The sequence below is a fragment of the Balaenoptera borealis genome (assembly GCF_965194805.1).
Source record: "Balaenoptera borealis genome assembly, chromosome: 12".
NCBI lineage: Eukaryota > Metazoa > Chordata > Mammalia > Artiodactyla > Balaenopteridae > Balaenoptera > Balaenoptera borealis.
The window spans coordinates 104,360,062-104,374,947 of NC_138869.1; the positions used below are offsets into that span (position 1 = coordinate 104,360,062).

General features: G+C 55.7%; 1 protein-coding gene across 27 annotated transcripts in view; it reads right to left on the reverse strand.

Annotated features, from left to right (window-relative positions):
- RREB1 (ras responsive element binding protein 1) overlaps positions 1–14,886 on the reverse strand; it is a 170,535-nt gene that overhangs the window by 6,281 nt on the left and 149,368 nt on the right. For 23 of the 27 annotated variants that reach the window (XM_082347692.1, XM_082347689.1, XM_082347704.1 and 20 more), the window contains 3 exons: positions 12,804–12,993; positions 8,855–11,747; positions 2,180–2,344 (listed from right to left, as the gene is read on the reverse strand). In XM_082347692.1, coding sequence (XP_082203818.1) covers positions 2,180–2,344; positions 8,855–11,747; positions 12,804–12,993 — 3,248 coding nt within the window. Of the gene's footprint in view, positions 1–2,179; positions 2,345–2,364; positions 4,507–5,039; positions 6,287–6,840; positions 7,314–8,854; positions 11,748–12,803; positions 12,994–14,886 lie in introns of those variants that run through there. The other 4 variants (XM_082347701.1, XM_082347700.1, XM_082347702.1 and 1 more) reach the window with 4 other exon arrangements.

Sequence of the window (14,886 nt, forward strand, 5' to 3'; positions counted from 1 at the left end):
GAAAAAGTCAGACCTATGTTGCAAAACATGTCCTGGGATTTTAAGAAAATGCAAACCTAGGCATATAAACCTAGAAATCCCTCAAGAACTGCCTTGGTCATTTCCTGCCTTTGTGTTTTTACGGTCTTTCTCCAAAGCCTCACTTTTAACTTTATGGGAGGGAGCCGGAAAGAAACCTTCACTCCCTCCATGATGCTCACCTGGTTTAAAAAAATTCCCCTTGAAGTCACTGAAATCCACCTCCCTGACCCTCCTTCTCCCCATCTTACCTCTCAGCCCTCTTTCTCACCACGGATTGTGACCACAATTAAACCAAACCCATATTTTTCTCTTTGCTGGTTTCACGTTACAACTCTCACTGAACTTTCTTTTTCCAGAGGCTTTGTCCCTTAAAGGAAACCTACACAGCCTCTGGGCAGGGTTGGGGCAAGGAGGGCGCTGATGGGACTTGGAAAAACAAAACTCATAACTGCAATTTAAAAAATAAATTCACCCACCATGAAGATGTGGGCTGCACCGAAGCTAAGATATAAGTTCCGATTAGCTTTACGCCTGCAGGAGCCCTGGCTTTGGTGTTCCTTGATCATACAGATCAAGATGCTGAACCCAAAGTATGGATCCAGCACGTGGCTGTTACAGTTTAAGACCTGTCTGCCAGCGTGGGAAACCAAGGGCTCCCCGCGGCCACCTCGACTGTCAGCTGCTTTCCCTCCTTTGGGACCGCGACGGGCTGTGAGAAAATGGGCTGGGTAGAACGTGGTGTGGCAGCTGACACTCAAACACTGAGAGGAGTCATCCCAGTGAAGGTGTGCTCTGCCAGCCTCGCTGCCAGTTTCCTGGGGTTGGACAGCAGATCACCCAGCAACCTCGGGCTCGAGGGCACCCGAGTCACGGCAAGATTCTGTGGGACCTGTGCGTTTCTCTACTCACAGATCCTGGCAAGCCACGTGGACCTGGACGCTGGAGGCAGGGTGGCAAACCGGCCTATACTTTTATACCCTGAGAGGGTCTGGGTGCACCGCGACCGAGGGCCTGGCCGCTCGAGGGCTTGTTTCACTGGGCTCGGTGGGAGGTGTGGGGAAAGAGTGCAGGGCTCGGCACCAGCCCCTCTTCCTGGAGAGGCTGCCCGTTCACCGCGCCCCTCTCCCCCGTACCTGGGACAAGGACGAGGGGGCTGGGGCTGGGGCTGGAGCCTGACCCTGCAGTCCACACTCACTCACAGACAACACAGCCCCCAACCCACCCAAGTCTGCGGGAGAGAGGCCCGGACACAGTCACAACCCTAGAAAAGCACATTTGCGGGGAATCTCCTCGGATTCAGAAAAGGGGGAAATGTCAAGCTTTCAAGATTTGCCAGACTGAACCCATACCTGCAATAGTTATTCAGCACTGGCCAACCAGCCCTGTGTCTGAGTAACCTGCAGCAGCCGATGTTCTGTTTTGTTTTGGGGGGCGAGGGACACAAAACCCCAGCAGTTGGAGATAACGGAATATATTGAATAGAGGACACGAGTAAATACAGAAGCTGTAAGGAAAAAAAAGGTGGCAGGAGACGCACGGGGCAGCTGTTAATTGCTCTATAGGGGCCGGAGGAAGGAAGCACATATCAGCACATGAGAAGAATACCCGGATTCGGGTCAAGCAGAGATGTGATTAAAGAAAGGACATGCAGAGTGCTTTTTCAAACAAGACAAAGTTTTTTTACTGGGAAAAGAATTACTGAAAAGAAGAACGCCCCACCCAGCCCGGCCCCTCCTGTTGAGGGCGGAGCATCACTAGCCCCTGCAACACCCTGACACCCGAGTGGCCCATCCCTGCTCTGTAGGATGCGGCAGACGCTGGGGTTTGAGAAAGCAACACCCGAGGAGTTCCACATCCCTTTCAGACGTGTTCCTAGGCAGAGCTGGACTGTGCTCCCTCCTGCACAGCCCAGCTCCACGGGGCAAAGGGCAGGGACAGGCGTCTGGGGTGGGGCGGTGGGGAACAGATCTTCCCTAGCAGCTCAGAGAAGCAGCCTGGGGGCGCTACCGTGGCCCCCATACCCGTCCTGCTGCTGGGATGCCAGCAGGATGCCTCAGGGTCCTGCAGAGAAGGGGAGGCCGCCAGCCGCAGCGCGGAGGCCGGGGCACGGCTAACGGGCTCCTGTGGCGCCCTCCTCTCCATCGCTTGGAGGCACTACCTGTGCTATCATGGGCTCCAACATCACTCTCTTTTGACTGAGGGATAAGCCCGTTTCTTCTCAGGGAACAGGCGGTAACTCCGTGTTTGCGCAACTGGTGGCGTTCACAGTTAGATTTGGTGGAAAAGAAGGCACCGCATTTTTGACAAGGGAAGGGTTTCTGACCTGAAGCGGGAAAAAAAATACATGTTTATCTGGCTTTCTACTGCAATGAAAAAGAAAAATCGCTTTCCATTCATTCTCCTGGGATTGTTGGCATTTGTCCACCCCCCCACCAAACCCCTTTCCTCTAAGAAAATAAACAAAATACATTAAAAAAAACAAACAAACACTGAGAACAGCAGCAACTCAAATGATCACCTTCGCTTATCCTGAGTGGGATGAAAGATTTGTCTTCAAAATACTAAAAGTTAACAATGAAACCAAGATACATATCTGAAGTAAAACAGCAGTATTACAATTACAAATCTTACATAATAACTACAACAACAAAGGTGAGCGAAGGGATTTGAGCACAGCAGGAGAACACCTGTGTCCATCACAGAGAGAAGATGCCTGTGACAGTTTCCAGCCTGGCAAGTACCGTGGGTGTGGGGCATCGAATGGGACGAAGGGCAACGCCCGGGCCTCCTGGAGGAACCCTGAACCCTCTGGCTGTCTCTGGGGTCCGGCCCTCCCACCTGGACTGGGAGTGCTGGGTTCTGACTTCCCGGGATGCCTCCTGTCTGACCTCTGCCCAAGGTCACTGTGGTCCTAGCTGGCAAGACAGCGGAGGTCGGCTTGGTGCACGAAGGTTCTCTGTCCCCCTGCTCTAAGCTCTTGCTGGTGGTGGATCGGTGACCAAGGTCCCGAGTCTCATCAGAGCCGCGGGCTCCACTCAGCAGCCCGTGTGCGAAGCTGAGTCACTGAGCGGCCCCCAACCCCACCAGCCCCACGAGAGGGCCAGCTGCCTGTCCCCGCCCCGGCCATTAGCTGCTTTGACCGGCCTCTCCCCTTCTTCCATTTGGATTCCTTTTGCAGGCTCCTCAGCACCCGGTCCCATGTCTGCATGGACGGACGAGGGGGCGAAGCCAGGGCAGACCACGAGGACAAAGAGAAGGAAAGAGGAGGGACCAGGGAAGGGAGTGGGCGGGCACCAGGACAGAGGAGGTGTGGTTATCAGCTACTGCATCACTGGATTCTTCTGTTTTCCCCCCGAGTGCCACATTCTAAGGTCCCGGTTTCTGATTTTACAGGGAAAAGGTTTCGTGCACCAACAAACAGGACTCATAGAGCTGCAGCCAGCACGGCTGTCTCATAACCCCAGGGCTGCCACGATCACACACACATCAAGACATGACAGGCAAGTCAATCAGCGCGGTTCCCTGGAAACACTAAGGGGGGTGTGGGGCTGGGCTTCAGCCTTCCACTCAGGTTTAGACGAGCATTAACGGACCCCAGACCCAGCGCAGGCGCACAAGTCCAGGCACCAGGGAGTGAGCAGCGCGGGCCTGGAGCCCCGAGTTCTCAGGCCAGGAAGGGCTGGCACTGCCAGCCGCACAGCTCTGGGGCGCCGTTTGCACGGAGCACACCGCTGTGACCCCGAATCCCCGCACTCCAAGTGTGGGCATCCGCAGTAACCAAAGAAAGGGGACACCCACTTCCGCCCGAGCCATGGCGCCCAATCACGGTTAGAGGTTTTTAAGAACACAGATGCCTAGAACCGTCAAAGACCACGGAATTAGAAGCCTGGCAAGGTGGAATCAGACACTCAGAAACCGGGCCCGTGCACCGCTAAGGAGCTCCACTTGGGCCTGAGAGGATGAACTGGAGAACCCGACTGCTTCACAAAGCTTGTAGGTGTTTTGCGCTAAATTTATAAAAATGCTCCCATTAAAAAAAAAAAAAAAAAAATCACGCTTTTTGCGTGAAGACTAGTTGTAAAGTATTTTAATGTTTTTTTTGTGCGCCCCTCTCGCTTTTCACTAAAAGTTGAACATAATGTTTAATAATTATTCAGGCTGTGTTAAGTAAGAAGAAACTACTTTTCCTTTAACATTTTATTGTCAAAAGGCAACATCACAGCTTCCCTGAATCAGGCCAGTTTGAAAAACAAGAGAACCAGGCTCGAGACGAAAACAAGTCAGGAGCTGTGACTATGAACTGTGACCTGGTTCTTGATTTCAAATAAAGCAGTTAGTTTCTTGCTTCTTCCTCTTACATGATTTATTCTGTAATTTTCACACTGGTCAATGCTTCACTCTTACGGCTGGTTTGAATAGCCAGGCTGGTGTCCCATGATGATGAAGAGTCATGTTAAGGTTAACTGTAGAAAACGATTCAATGACCTGAAAGTATTGTATCCAGTTAGGAAGATTCCCAAAGTGACAACTAACAGGGGTCTTTAAAAGTCCCCATTTCACTGCATAAGCTGCACATGTGACACAGCAGTGTGCTCTCTCCAGACTGCATGCACACAGGAAAACAAGAGCGCTTTCACTATTTTATGATCATACAGGTTTCAGAAAAACCTTGCTGACTCGTAATCTATGTGGAAAGTATCCACTGATTTTATTCATTTGGTAGCAGCCACAGAAGACTGTTTCAGCAGGGGTGTTTCTAAACGCACCTGTAACAAGGAGCTACCTCTGCACCAAAGGCCCCTGACGTCCTTCCACCCCACCCCGCGATGTCAGCCAGCGGTTTTCACTCTCACAGAACAGTCAAGAAACGAAGAGAGAAATTCTTCAGGAGACGACGCCATCTGGCAGGCACTGGGCAGGAAGGAATAAAGGACGAACAACCAGAGCAAGTCCGATGGCCCGGCCTCACACCCTCATACGCCTCTCCGTCTCTCCGTACCCCCCCACCCCGCCCAGGCCCGGGGCACAGGCCTCTCTGTCTGTCTGTCTTTCTTTCAGGATTTGGCAGACGCAGGGCCGGCCAGGTAAACGCTTTCAGAGCTGCCCCTTAAGAAAGTTGGAAGCAGCCAAACACGGCTGGTGTCAGAAGTGCTTCCACACTGAGGTGTGTACATCTCACTGCTCTCAGCTCCGACGCCGGTTGCCTGTGAACAGCGGATGGGAGAGGTGGGTGGGGCGGGCCCCAGGCTGGCAGAAAAGGGCAGCGAAGCCAACCATGAGAGAGTGAGCAGGCAGGGGGCCCGGGGTGTCAGAGCGGGGGGGCTCCTCGGCATCACAGGTACCGGCCCCTCTGTTCCACAAGGAGGAAGATGAGGAAGGGGCTGAAATGGACCGTTTTCTGGCACTCTCTCCTCTACCTGTGGCCTCAAAACACACGGGACGCCCACGAGGGGGAAAGGCAGGAAGAGTGAGCCGTCTTCTCCTGAAGAGGCAGCACTGCTCAGGCTGAGAAGGGAAGGAGCCAGGACGGCCCTCCTCAACAGGATGCCATGGGCTAGCGGGGGGGGAGGAGGAAACTCAGCTGTGTGTGGAGCTCACGCCAGGATCTCACGAAGTGCGCCAGCAGACGCCAGCTTCCTCCTAAGGCGATTCCTAGAACCTGAGCCACGCAGAGAAAGGGCTGAAACCACGTGCCCCTTGCCTGAGCAACAGTGAACCCCCGGCTGGACACTGAACACCTGGGCTACTTAATGCTGCCTATTTACGGGGCGGGGTGCACTGGAAACACGTCTGTGAGACGATGTATAGATGCTAGAATTCTTTGCATTCGCTGAGAGGTTGGGAAAAGGCCGACTCTCAAGATGCACAGTTTGCTTCAATCCAGGTTAAAACTGGACACCACTCAAAAGCTTCTGGCTGGAATGCAGCTAGACTGTAACACCACCACGCCGGCCCCCCAAGCCTCTTCCCTGTGTAACGAGGTTTTACAGGGTCATTGCAGAGTCCACGTTTAGTTTCTGCTGCATGTGAGCCTCAGTCTAATTTCAGCATTGTGGAGGGAGCGCCTCACAGGAAGCCAGGAGGCAGGCACTCGGAGATCCCACAGCAGAGCCGTCTACCAGGAAAACCTCAGTGTGCAGGAAGGGTGGGCAGGTCACATGATTTCTCAGGCTCCGTCCAGCTCCAGCACCGTACCAGACGTAGCCGAGGGCTGTACAAAATTACTGAATGGAGCTACTGCTGAGACTGCTGCTGGAAGCTGAGGCTGTGGAAGAGCGAAGGACGTTACCCGAGCCCCATGGGCGCCAGCCTCCGTCTAGGTCTAAGCGTGCGGTTAGCACCATCCCACGGCCACGAAGCCTCTGGTCAACAGCTCGTGGTCCACAGCCGTGTTCCACCTTGTCTCAAACCACTTCCCAATCTTCTGCGTTGGGACGTGTCAGGATACAGCGGGGCAGAAGAGGCACGCCCCCTGCATCCTCAGACGGAACCTGACCCTGGCTCCCACCCCCAGCACTACTGCGCGTCCCCCGAATGCCTGCAGGCAAATTACTCAAGCCTCCCTAAACCTCACCTTCGTCATGGCAAGATGGGGACGACATGGCCCTCGTGGCCCGGTCACCACCACTAGCCCTGGAAGGGTTCTCTACCCGCCCGAATGCGCCCCTCGAGAGACAAAGCCCGCGACCCCACGGCAAGAACACAGGATGTGAGGGACGGGCTGGAAGCAGACACGGCCGTCAGGGGGCAGTGACTGTGGGGGGAGAAGCGGCAGAACATGTTCACACCTACACCTGCCCCCGCCCCCCCCCCGCCCCCGTCTCAGACTAACTCCCATCTCCTCTGCTCCATTCCGACGCCACCAAATTTTAAACCAACGAGGACACTTCAGCGTTCAAAAGGAGCTTCTATCAGGCACCTGCAAAAACACGGCACGACCCTTGAGAGGAAGTAGCGGCGGCTCAGTCCTCTCAGGGAGACCGCTGGCGTGCAGGGAAGAGAACAGAGCGCCCGAGAACCAGTGGTACCCGCCAAGCACAGGGCTCCCGGCTGGAGGAGGAGGTGGGGAGGCGGTGCTGGCAGGGGAGAGCGCGCCTCATCACACCCAGACCATCTGCTTGCTCAAAGGCGGTAACGGGAATACTCACTTCTCCAGAGACTCTGCAGGCGACAAACAGGTGCCACCCAAAGAGGGCGGCAAGAGAGACTGCTGTGCGGGGCACCTTCTCTCTAAGAAGCATCTTCTTTCTGAACTGCTTTCTTCCTTAGAACTGTTCCCTTACTTTGTCAGGCTTAAATGATTTCAAACGGAGAGAAAATGACAGCCTGAAAATGCAGCACAGACTCTACAAATCTAGGAATTCTGGTTCCTGTTAAATGAGTCCTCCGTGGACAAGACACTCCTGACTGATGCCTGGGTTTGAGGCCCCACCACGCTGGAAAGAGCCGCGGTGCCCACGTGGCAGCCAGCCTCAGACAGACCCTGCAGCGCACCCTCCCCTCCCCTCCCCTGCCCTGCCCGTCTCCTCGGCACTCTCATTGCCCAGGACAGCGCTGCCATCCCCTCCCCATGTCCCAACTTGTTAGGAGAAACAGCCTTCCACGGAGGATCCACCCTGCGTGAAGCCTCTCCACCTGGATACAGAGCGTGGCTCCCGCCCAGCCCCCGCCATCTTCCCCTCTCCACACCGTCACGAGCCTCTGCACTGCCTGCGGTTGCCAGATTCAGCAACTAAAAATACAGGATGCCCAGTTAAATCTGAATTTCAGATACACAACAAATAAGTTTTTAGTACATCCCAGATAGTGCATGGAAGATATTTATACTAAAAATTATTTGTTGCTTATTTGAAATTAAAAATTTAACTGGCATCCTGTATTTTATCGGGCAATCCTGTACCATACAATTCTTTATTCTGTTTTAGGTCCTATCAATTAATATTTGGGTGGTGATCTCCAAAAGGTTAAGGATCTCACCCAATTTGTCCTTAGTTCAAAGATGTAAATTTTGAATACTCAGCTTGAGTATTCAGTAACTCATAATTAAGATGACCTTAAGATGACCCTAAGTTGTAGGGTCATCTGACTACTAACTACTTGGTATAAAATTATTTAAAGTGTATTTCTTATCTCAAACTTCTCTTTAAAAATCAATACACGAAAACATTTGAAAAATACTTTTAGGATATCTTTTTGTCAACTTAAGTCTGTTACTTAGAATAATATTTATATTTGCGTGTTTCTCTCTGCAACAGCCAACAATTTTAGTACAGATACAAAATTTTTTAAATTCTAAAGCTACTCTGTCACTGACGTTCACGATGAACAGGAGAAGATGTAATCGCCTTAGTGAACTGAAAGGTAACTGCAAAATTTGCAATATTTCCCTTTATGAATACACAGCAGTCAAAAGAACTTCACAGAATGTCTGCAATTTTAAAAGCTGCCTTGAATGCAAATTCTTCTGCCAAAGTCCTCGTCCCCCTAAGCTGCCTCCTGTGCGTAACCAAGTAGATGATGTCTCAACCAAGCAGATAATGCCTCGACCACGTGAGGGATGCGATGGCCCAAGACCATCTCACCTAAAAACACCCTGCCTGACCCTTCCCTTCACCAGCAGCCCTCGGAGGCCCAGCCAACGGAAACAGGCCATTCTGGTTATACGAGCACACAGGGAAAAACTCTCGGCCCCATCAGGCAAGCCCCTGCTTCTGAGACTGAGGGAGAAGAGAAGCTAGGAATGGGGAGGCGGGAAGAGGGCCCCCTCCTTCGACCCCACCCGTTGCTGCCCCTCAGCCCGGCGGCTGGGCCACAGCCTGCCCGGCCCTCTTACCAGTGTGCGTGAGCATGTGCCTCTGCAGGGAGCTGGCCCAGGGGAAGACCCGCGGGCAGTGGGGGCAGTTGATCTTCTGCAGGCAGCTGGCATAGGAGTTGCGCTTTGCCCTCAGCAGCTTGTCCTCCGGGGGGCTGCCCTGCTCCTCATCGCTGGGCCCGCTGTGGTCCGCGGCCACCTCGTCCTGAGCGTCGTCCTCCGCGCTCTGCAGGAACGGACTGAACTTGTTGGTGTCCGTCGTCGCCAGCATCTTCTCGATGCTGGCGAACTCCCCGCTGGAGTCCAGGTCCGCCCCGCCGCTGGTGCGCAGCCGGCTCCTCGTCCCCTTTTTCCGGCCCCTCTTCTTTGACAAGCCAGCTGGTCCCGGCTCCGTGGGCGAGGCTGCCTCTGGGCTGGTGGCAGCAGGGGGGGAGTCACTGGATCCCTTCCTGCCGGTGACGTCGGTGGTGGCTTTGGAGACGGCGCCCCCTACAACGTCCGCAGCTGCGGCGTCACTGCCGGTGCTCGCGGGCCCCGGGTCGGCCACCTTGGTTTTCAGCAAGGTGGGGGCCGAGGACACGGATGAGATGATCTGGGCAATGGAGGCCAGCGGGGGCAGCTCTTCCGTCACGGGGGGCTTTGGCAAAAGCAGGGGGGGCTTGGGGCGCAGCGGCCGCAGCAAGGCTGGGCTGCTTATGAGGGTGGAGTTGCCCAAGAGCGGGGAGCTGTTGACCAGGGCTGAGGAGTAGATGGGCACAGCGAGTTGAACGGAGCCCTGCAGGGGCGGAGCCGGGGCTTCCAGCGCGCTGGCGGCAGAGGCCGCCGCTGCAGCGGCCGCGGGCTCTTCCAGGAGCCCGCTGGGGCCCACGGTCGCCGGCAGGGCGGGGCGGGCTGGCGGACAGGGGGAGGCCCGCTCACTGCTCGCGGGTCCCTGCTCGGGCCTCCTGGCTTCCCCGGGGGCGGCCGCGTCCTCGTCTCCCCTCCTGAGGTTCTTGGGGATGGACAGATCGATGGGCTCCATGGAGCAGTCGTACGGGGCCGAGGCGCAAGGGCTCAGGAAGGAGGCCGAGTTCTCCTGCTTCACTTGGACCAGGGCCAGGCCCTTCTGGGAGAAGTCCAGGGGCTCGTTGAAGTCCCCTGTGAAGTTGCTGGCGGGCTCCACTTTGACCGCGACGTGCGGGGGCAGCGGCTGGGCGGGGGCCCCGTGACGGAAGCCGTTCTGGGGCTCCAGGAAGGCGGCCAGGGGCTTACGCTCGCCCAGGGCCGCGCCGCCCTCCTCCACCCTGCCCGGGGCCTCGGCGGGCGCGTCGGCGGGGCCCAGGCCGTCGGCCGCCAGGACGTAGCTCTCGATGTCGCGCTCGGGCACGTGCAGGTGCTGCTTGAGGACGTGGTGGATGCAGTTGCGCTTGGCCGAGAAGGCGGCGCTGCACTCCTTGCACTCGAAGGGCTTGCGGGCCTTGGGGCAGCCGCCCAGGCCGCGGCCGCAGTGCGTGCGCATGTGGATGCGGAGGGCGCGGTAGTGCTTGAGGTCCTCGCCGCACAGCCGGCACACTGTGTCTGGGGAGCAAAAGGCGTCCACCATCTCGGCCGCGCTGCTGGTCACGTACTCGATGTTCTTCTCGATGTCCTTGCGTGTGGCCTTGAGGTGCTTCTTGCGCAGGTGCCGCTCGCAGTTGGCCTTGACCGTGAAGGGGTAATGGCAGATCTTGCAGATGTAGGGCCGCTCGCCGCTATGTGTGCGCAGGTGGCGGATGAGTGCGGCCTTGTCGGCGGCGATGTAGTCGCAGATGTTGCACTGATAGGGCGAGATGCCCAGGTGGGAGCGCACGTGCGCGCGCAGCACCCCCGAGAAGGCGAACACCTGGTTGCAGAAGCGGCAGGGGTAGAGCACCTTGCGCATGGCCGGCGCCTTCTTGCCGCTGGGGGCTGTCATGATGGCCTTGAGGTCCCCCTCCGTGATCTCCTGCTTGATCTTGGCCTCCATGCTCAGGGGCAGGAGGGCCTCGATGATGCTGTCCTGCTCCAGCTGCGTCTTCATCTCGGCCTGGCCCGGCAGCTCAAGGCGCGGCTGCTGCAGGAAGAGCTGTGCGGCTGTGTTTGGCTGCGCCCCCGACTGGGACTGCAGCAGGTGGGCGTCGGAGGCCGCCTCCACGGAGCCCTTGAGGAGCTTCAGCGGCGGCGGCGGCAGGCTAGGGCTGATGCAGCCCGGGGAGGCCTGCTGCGCGTTGACGAGGGGCGGAGGCGTGGAGGTGGCCACCACCGTCCGCGGCGTGACCAGGGGCTTTGGCTTCAGAGGGGGCATGTGTTTGAAAATGGCCTGTAGAGGGGCAGCGGGGGCCTTGGACAGAGGCGGAAGACTGATCTGAGGGGGGGCCGAGGCTGCCATCTTCAGGATCTGCTGGATGTCCGCCAGCTCGATGGCCGACTCCCCGGAGATGGGCTTGACCACAATACTGCTGTCAGGCTGGATGATGAAGCCCTTCTGGAAGGGCTGCAGGGACAGATGCTTCACGCTCTCCTTGGTGGCCGGGAGGACGGTGAGAGACCCGCCCAGGGAAGCAGCTTCGAAAGGAGACAGACTCAGCAAGTTGGTGCAGCCAGGGTCCTGAGGTAGCTGACACTTGAGTGCCTGGAGCTGTATTGCTTGGTTGTCATCCGGCAGCGGCTCCTCGGCCGGTGCAGGCCTGGCGTCTTCGATGTGCTGCAGGCCCAACATGGCCAGGAAGACCTTCTGGTCGGGGGCGTCGCCAGGCAGGGCCCTGGCCTGCAGCTGTTCCCGTCCCTGGTCGGCAGTGACATGGCTCTGCTTGTGCAGGGTGAGCGAGGAGAGCATGGGGAAGGCCTTGTCACACGTGTCGCAGACGAAGCGGTGCTGCTCACTGATGCACCTGCGCAGGTTCGTTTCACACCAGGCCTGCATGGAAGCCGGCGGGCGAAAGCAGGGGAACAGAGAGGAGCATTTAGAAATGATCGCCACGCTGCACAGCTGCCCCCGGCATCCGGCCCTTCTCCACGGCACGTAGGGTGCCCACCTTCCCCTGCTCGCTAACTCCCGGACTGAGTAAGGAAACCAACTAAGCATCTTACGAATCCTATCTGCTTGATGAATGACGTCAATCCCCAGGATGTCTCGGCAGGGCAGCACCGAAGCACGGTTAAGTAATAACACCACAGAGGTAGGATTAATTCTCTCTTTAAAAATGGGGGCCTTGCAAGCCTAACTGATGGCAACCACCACCATCAGTGAAGAACTGGCTTCCTCTGTGACTGCGGGAGAGGAGCTGCCTGGGAAGGGGCACCGTGGGGGAGGGGGCTACATGAGCGTACACACGTGGGTACGTACACACGTGGACATAGGCATGTGCGTGTGCACACGTGGACGTATGCACGTGGTCATGTACACGTGGAATAAGTCACTGAGTCTGGGGCTTCTGTGATGGAAGGATTTCACTGTTGATACCTTCTACCTCAATTTTTTTTTAATTGGAAAAAAATGGGTTCCAAAGTAGTTTTAGCAGGTGTTTTATAAGCAGAACACAAATACAGCTCAGGCCAACACTGACCCAAAATATTTGAATAGAAGCTACAACACTAGAAATATTTAGCTGTGATATCGATATTAAAGAAATATTTAAAAAATACAAATTCAATTCACCTAGGGTTGTGTGGGGTAGTGAACAATTCACAACTTTAAACCCAAATGCCCCCCAAATGGGCAAAGTACCGATGAGCTACACTCATATGCCAGTTAGCATGAAATTCAGCACGCAAAATAGAAGGCCGCCCGCCCTCGTCAACTCAACAACTCAATGAAACGGGAAGGGCCAAGCTGAATTTCAAGAGAAAGGTACTACTAAACAGAAAAAACCCAAATGACAGCATTTTAAGGAAAGGAAGCCTCAGGTGAGGAAATTCAGTCCCGCTGTGTGGACCACGGAGGCGGCTGCCAGTCATGGGCCAATTGGAATACCTGAGAAATGCGAGGAAACTTCCTACAGGAGAAGTCGGTGAAGCCTAAGTCATGGAAGCCGGCAGGGATGGAGGGGTTGTTCTGGATGAAGGGCCTTCCCACTGCGTCCCTGGGAAGCTGCTTGTGGACCAGCGCGTTGTGGCGCAGCAGTCCTCGGTGTGTGCGGAAGGTGACGCAGCAAATGTCACATCTGCGGGAAGAAGACACAGGACGTAAGGAGGCAGCCACGCCGGGGCGTCCACCTGCCCGTTAGCCGTATTGTGTTTTCCGTTGCTTCATTTCAAGGGAGCAAAACAAAAAGGATGTGACATCAAGAAGCCAGCCACCTCACGGTGAGCAGCAAAAGCCTCTCCCTTTCAAAAAGAATGTATGTCCTACCAGCCTCTGGACACCCAGTCTTTGCAGACGGCACAAGTGTGAACAGAGCAGAGAGGTGGGAACCTGAGGCCACTTGCTCTTACCTGTGTTACACGATGTGGAGGGAACACTTCCCTCCCCCAGCTCCATGGATTCTGATTATCGAAAACGTTTAGAAGCCAAAAAGCACAAATCTCCACAGCAGCTGCAGCAGTCACATCAGCATCCCTGATACGTGACTGGGATAAAATGATAATCAGATCCTCCAACTGAACTGGTAGCACGTGACAGCGATTATGTATTCAATTCTGCTATTATTACCATCTATCTAAGAAATAACCATAGCTCCCGAACGCTGAGCCCACGCTAAGTGCGAGGGCACCCCACAGGGGTAGCGCACGACCCGGCAGGTGGGTGGGCATTCTCATCTTCATCTTCCAGAGGAAAACACCGAGGCGCGAAAATGTTCAGCAACGTGGTGGAGGTCACACAGCCAGGAAGAAGCAAAGACAAAATGTGAGCCCCGTTCATACTCCCACCCTCACCTACCATGAAGCCATCTCCCTATCCTAGAAAGACTCTTACAGATGCGGTCCACGGAAAGATGAGAGACTATCACGCTTCACTTCAGAGATGACTGCATACACCTGACCCGTCCTGGGCCACATGGACGTGTGACCAACACCACTTTCTAACGGTGGCTCCGTTTTCTCCATGTTTCACACCAGTGCCGCCCTCTAGGTCTTCACTGAGAGCCATCTTAAAAACCAACAATCATTAGGACATCACCCGCATCCTCTAGACCTGCACTGAATACAGCGGCCATGACAGCCCTATTTAAATGAATTAACACGTCCTCAGTCACAGGAGCCCCGTCCCACGGGCTCCGCCGCGTCAGGCGGTGCAGGCCTGGCTCACTCCCAGGATCGCAGGAAATCCCACTGGACAGCGCCTCTTTCCAACTACTTACGCATACAAACACATCTGCCCCTCACAAAAGCTCTACGGCAGGTCTTATCCCTGTCTCACAGAGAAGGAATCTGGGGCACAGAGGGGTACAGCGACCTGATTGAGCTTACACTGCACACACCTTAATGGAAACTTCTTTTGCTTTGAAATTCTTCTCTGGAAATCAAAGAGATAACGGCATCACTCATGAAGCAGCTGGGCTTCACGTGTAGCGCCGAAAGACCAGTGCCAAGTATGTGCAGCTCCGCTCCCTGTGCCGGGCCGTGGCTGGCACAGCGGCGCGCTCCTGTGTCCCCACCTCCTCGACACCCCCCTCCCCCTGCTGACGCACCCGCATCTCGCCACTGAGATTCCTGTCATCATTCAATTAAATTTAGCATGCTGGGTTCCCACGAGCCACTCAAAACACAAACCCCTTTTGAGGGACTTCTGGTTAAGCTCACCGACTGTGATAAAGGCTCTGGGCAGGGATGGCCGCAGAGAACCCAGACGCCTATAGGTATGGAAAGTTCTCACGCCGTGGGCCGGCACAGCGCAGCTTCCGTCTCTCCCCGGCCCTGCTTCCCGCAATCCCTTGCACTGTTCAGATTTTCTCTCCCTGCACCTCTTCCTCCTCCTCTCTGTCCTGTCTGAGCCACAAGCAGGTGAAGTTCGGGGAACTGTCTGGAAGCTGGTCTGTGCCTTCCCCGAAAGGTGAGACTAAGAGGAGGTTAAGAAAGAAAGGACAAGCGCAAAGGCAGCAGGGAGCTGCCACCCA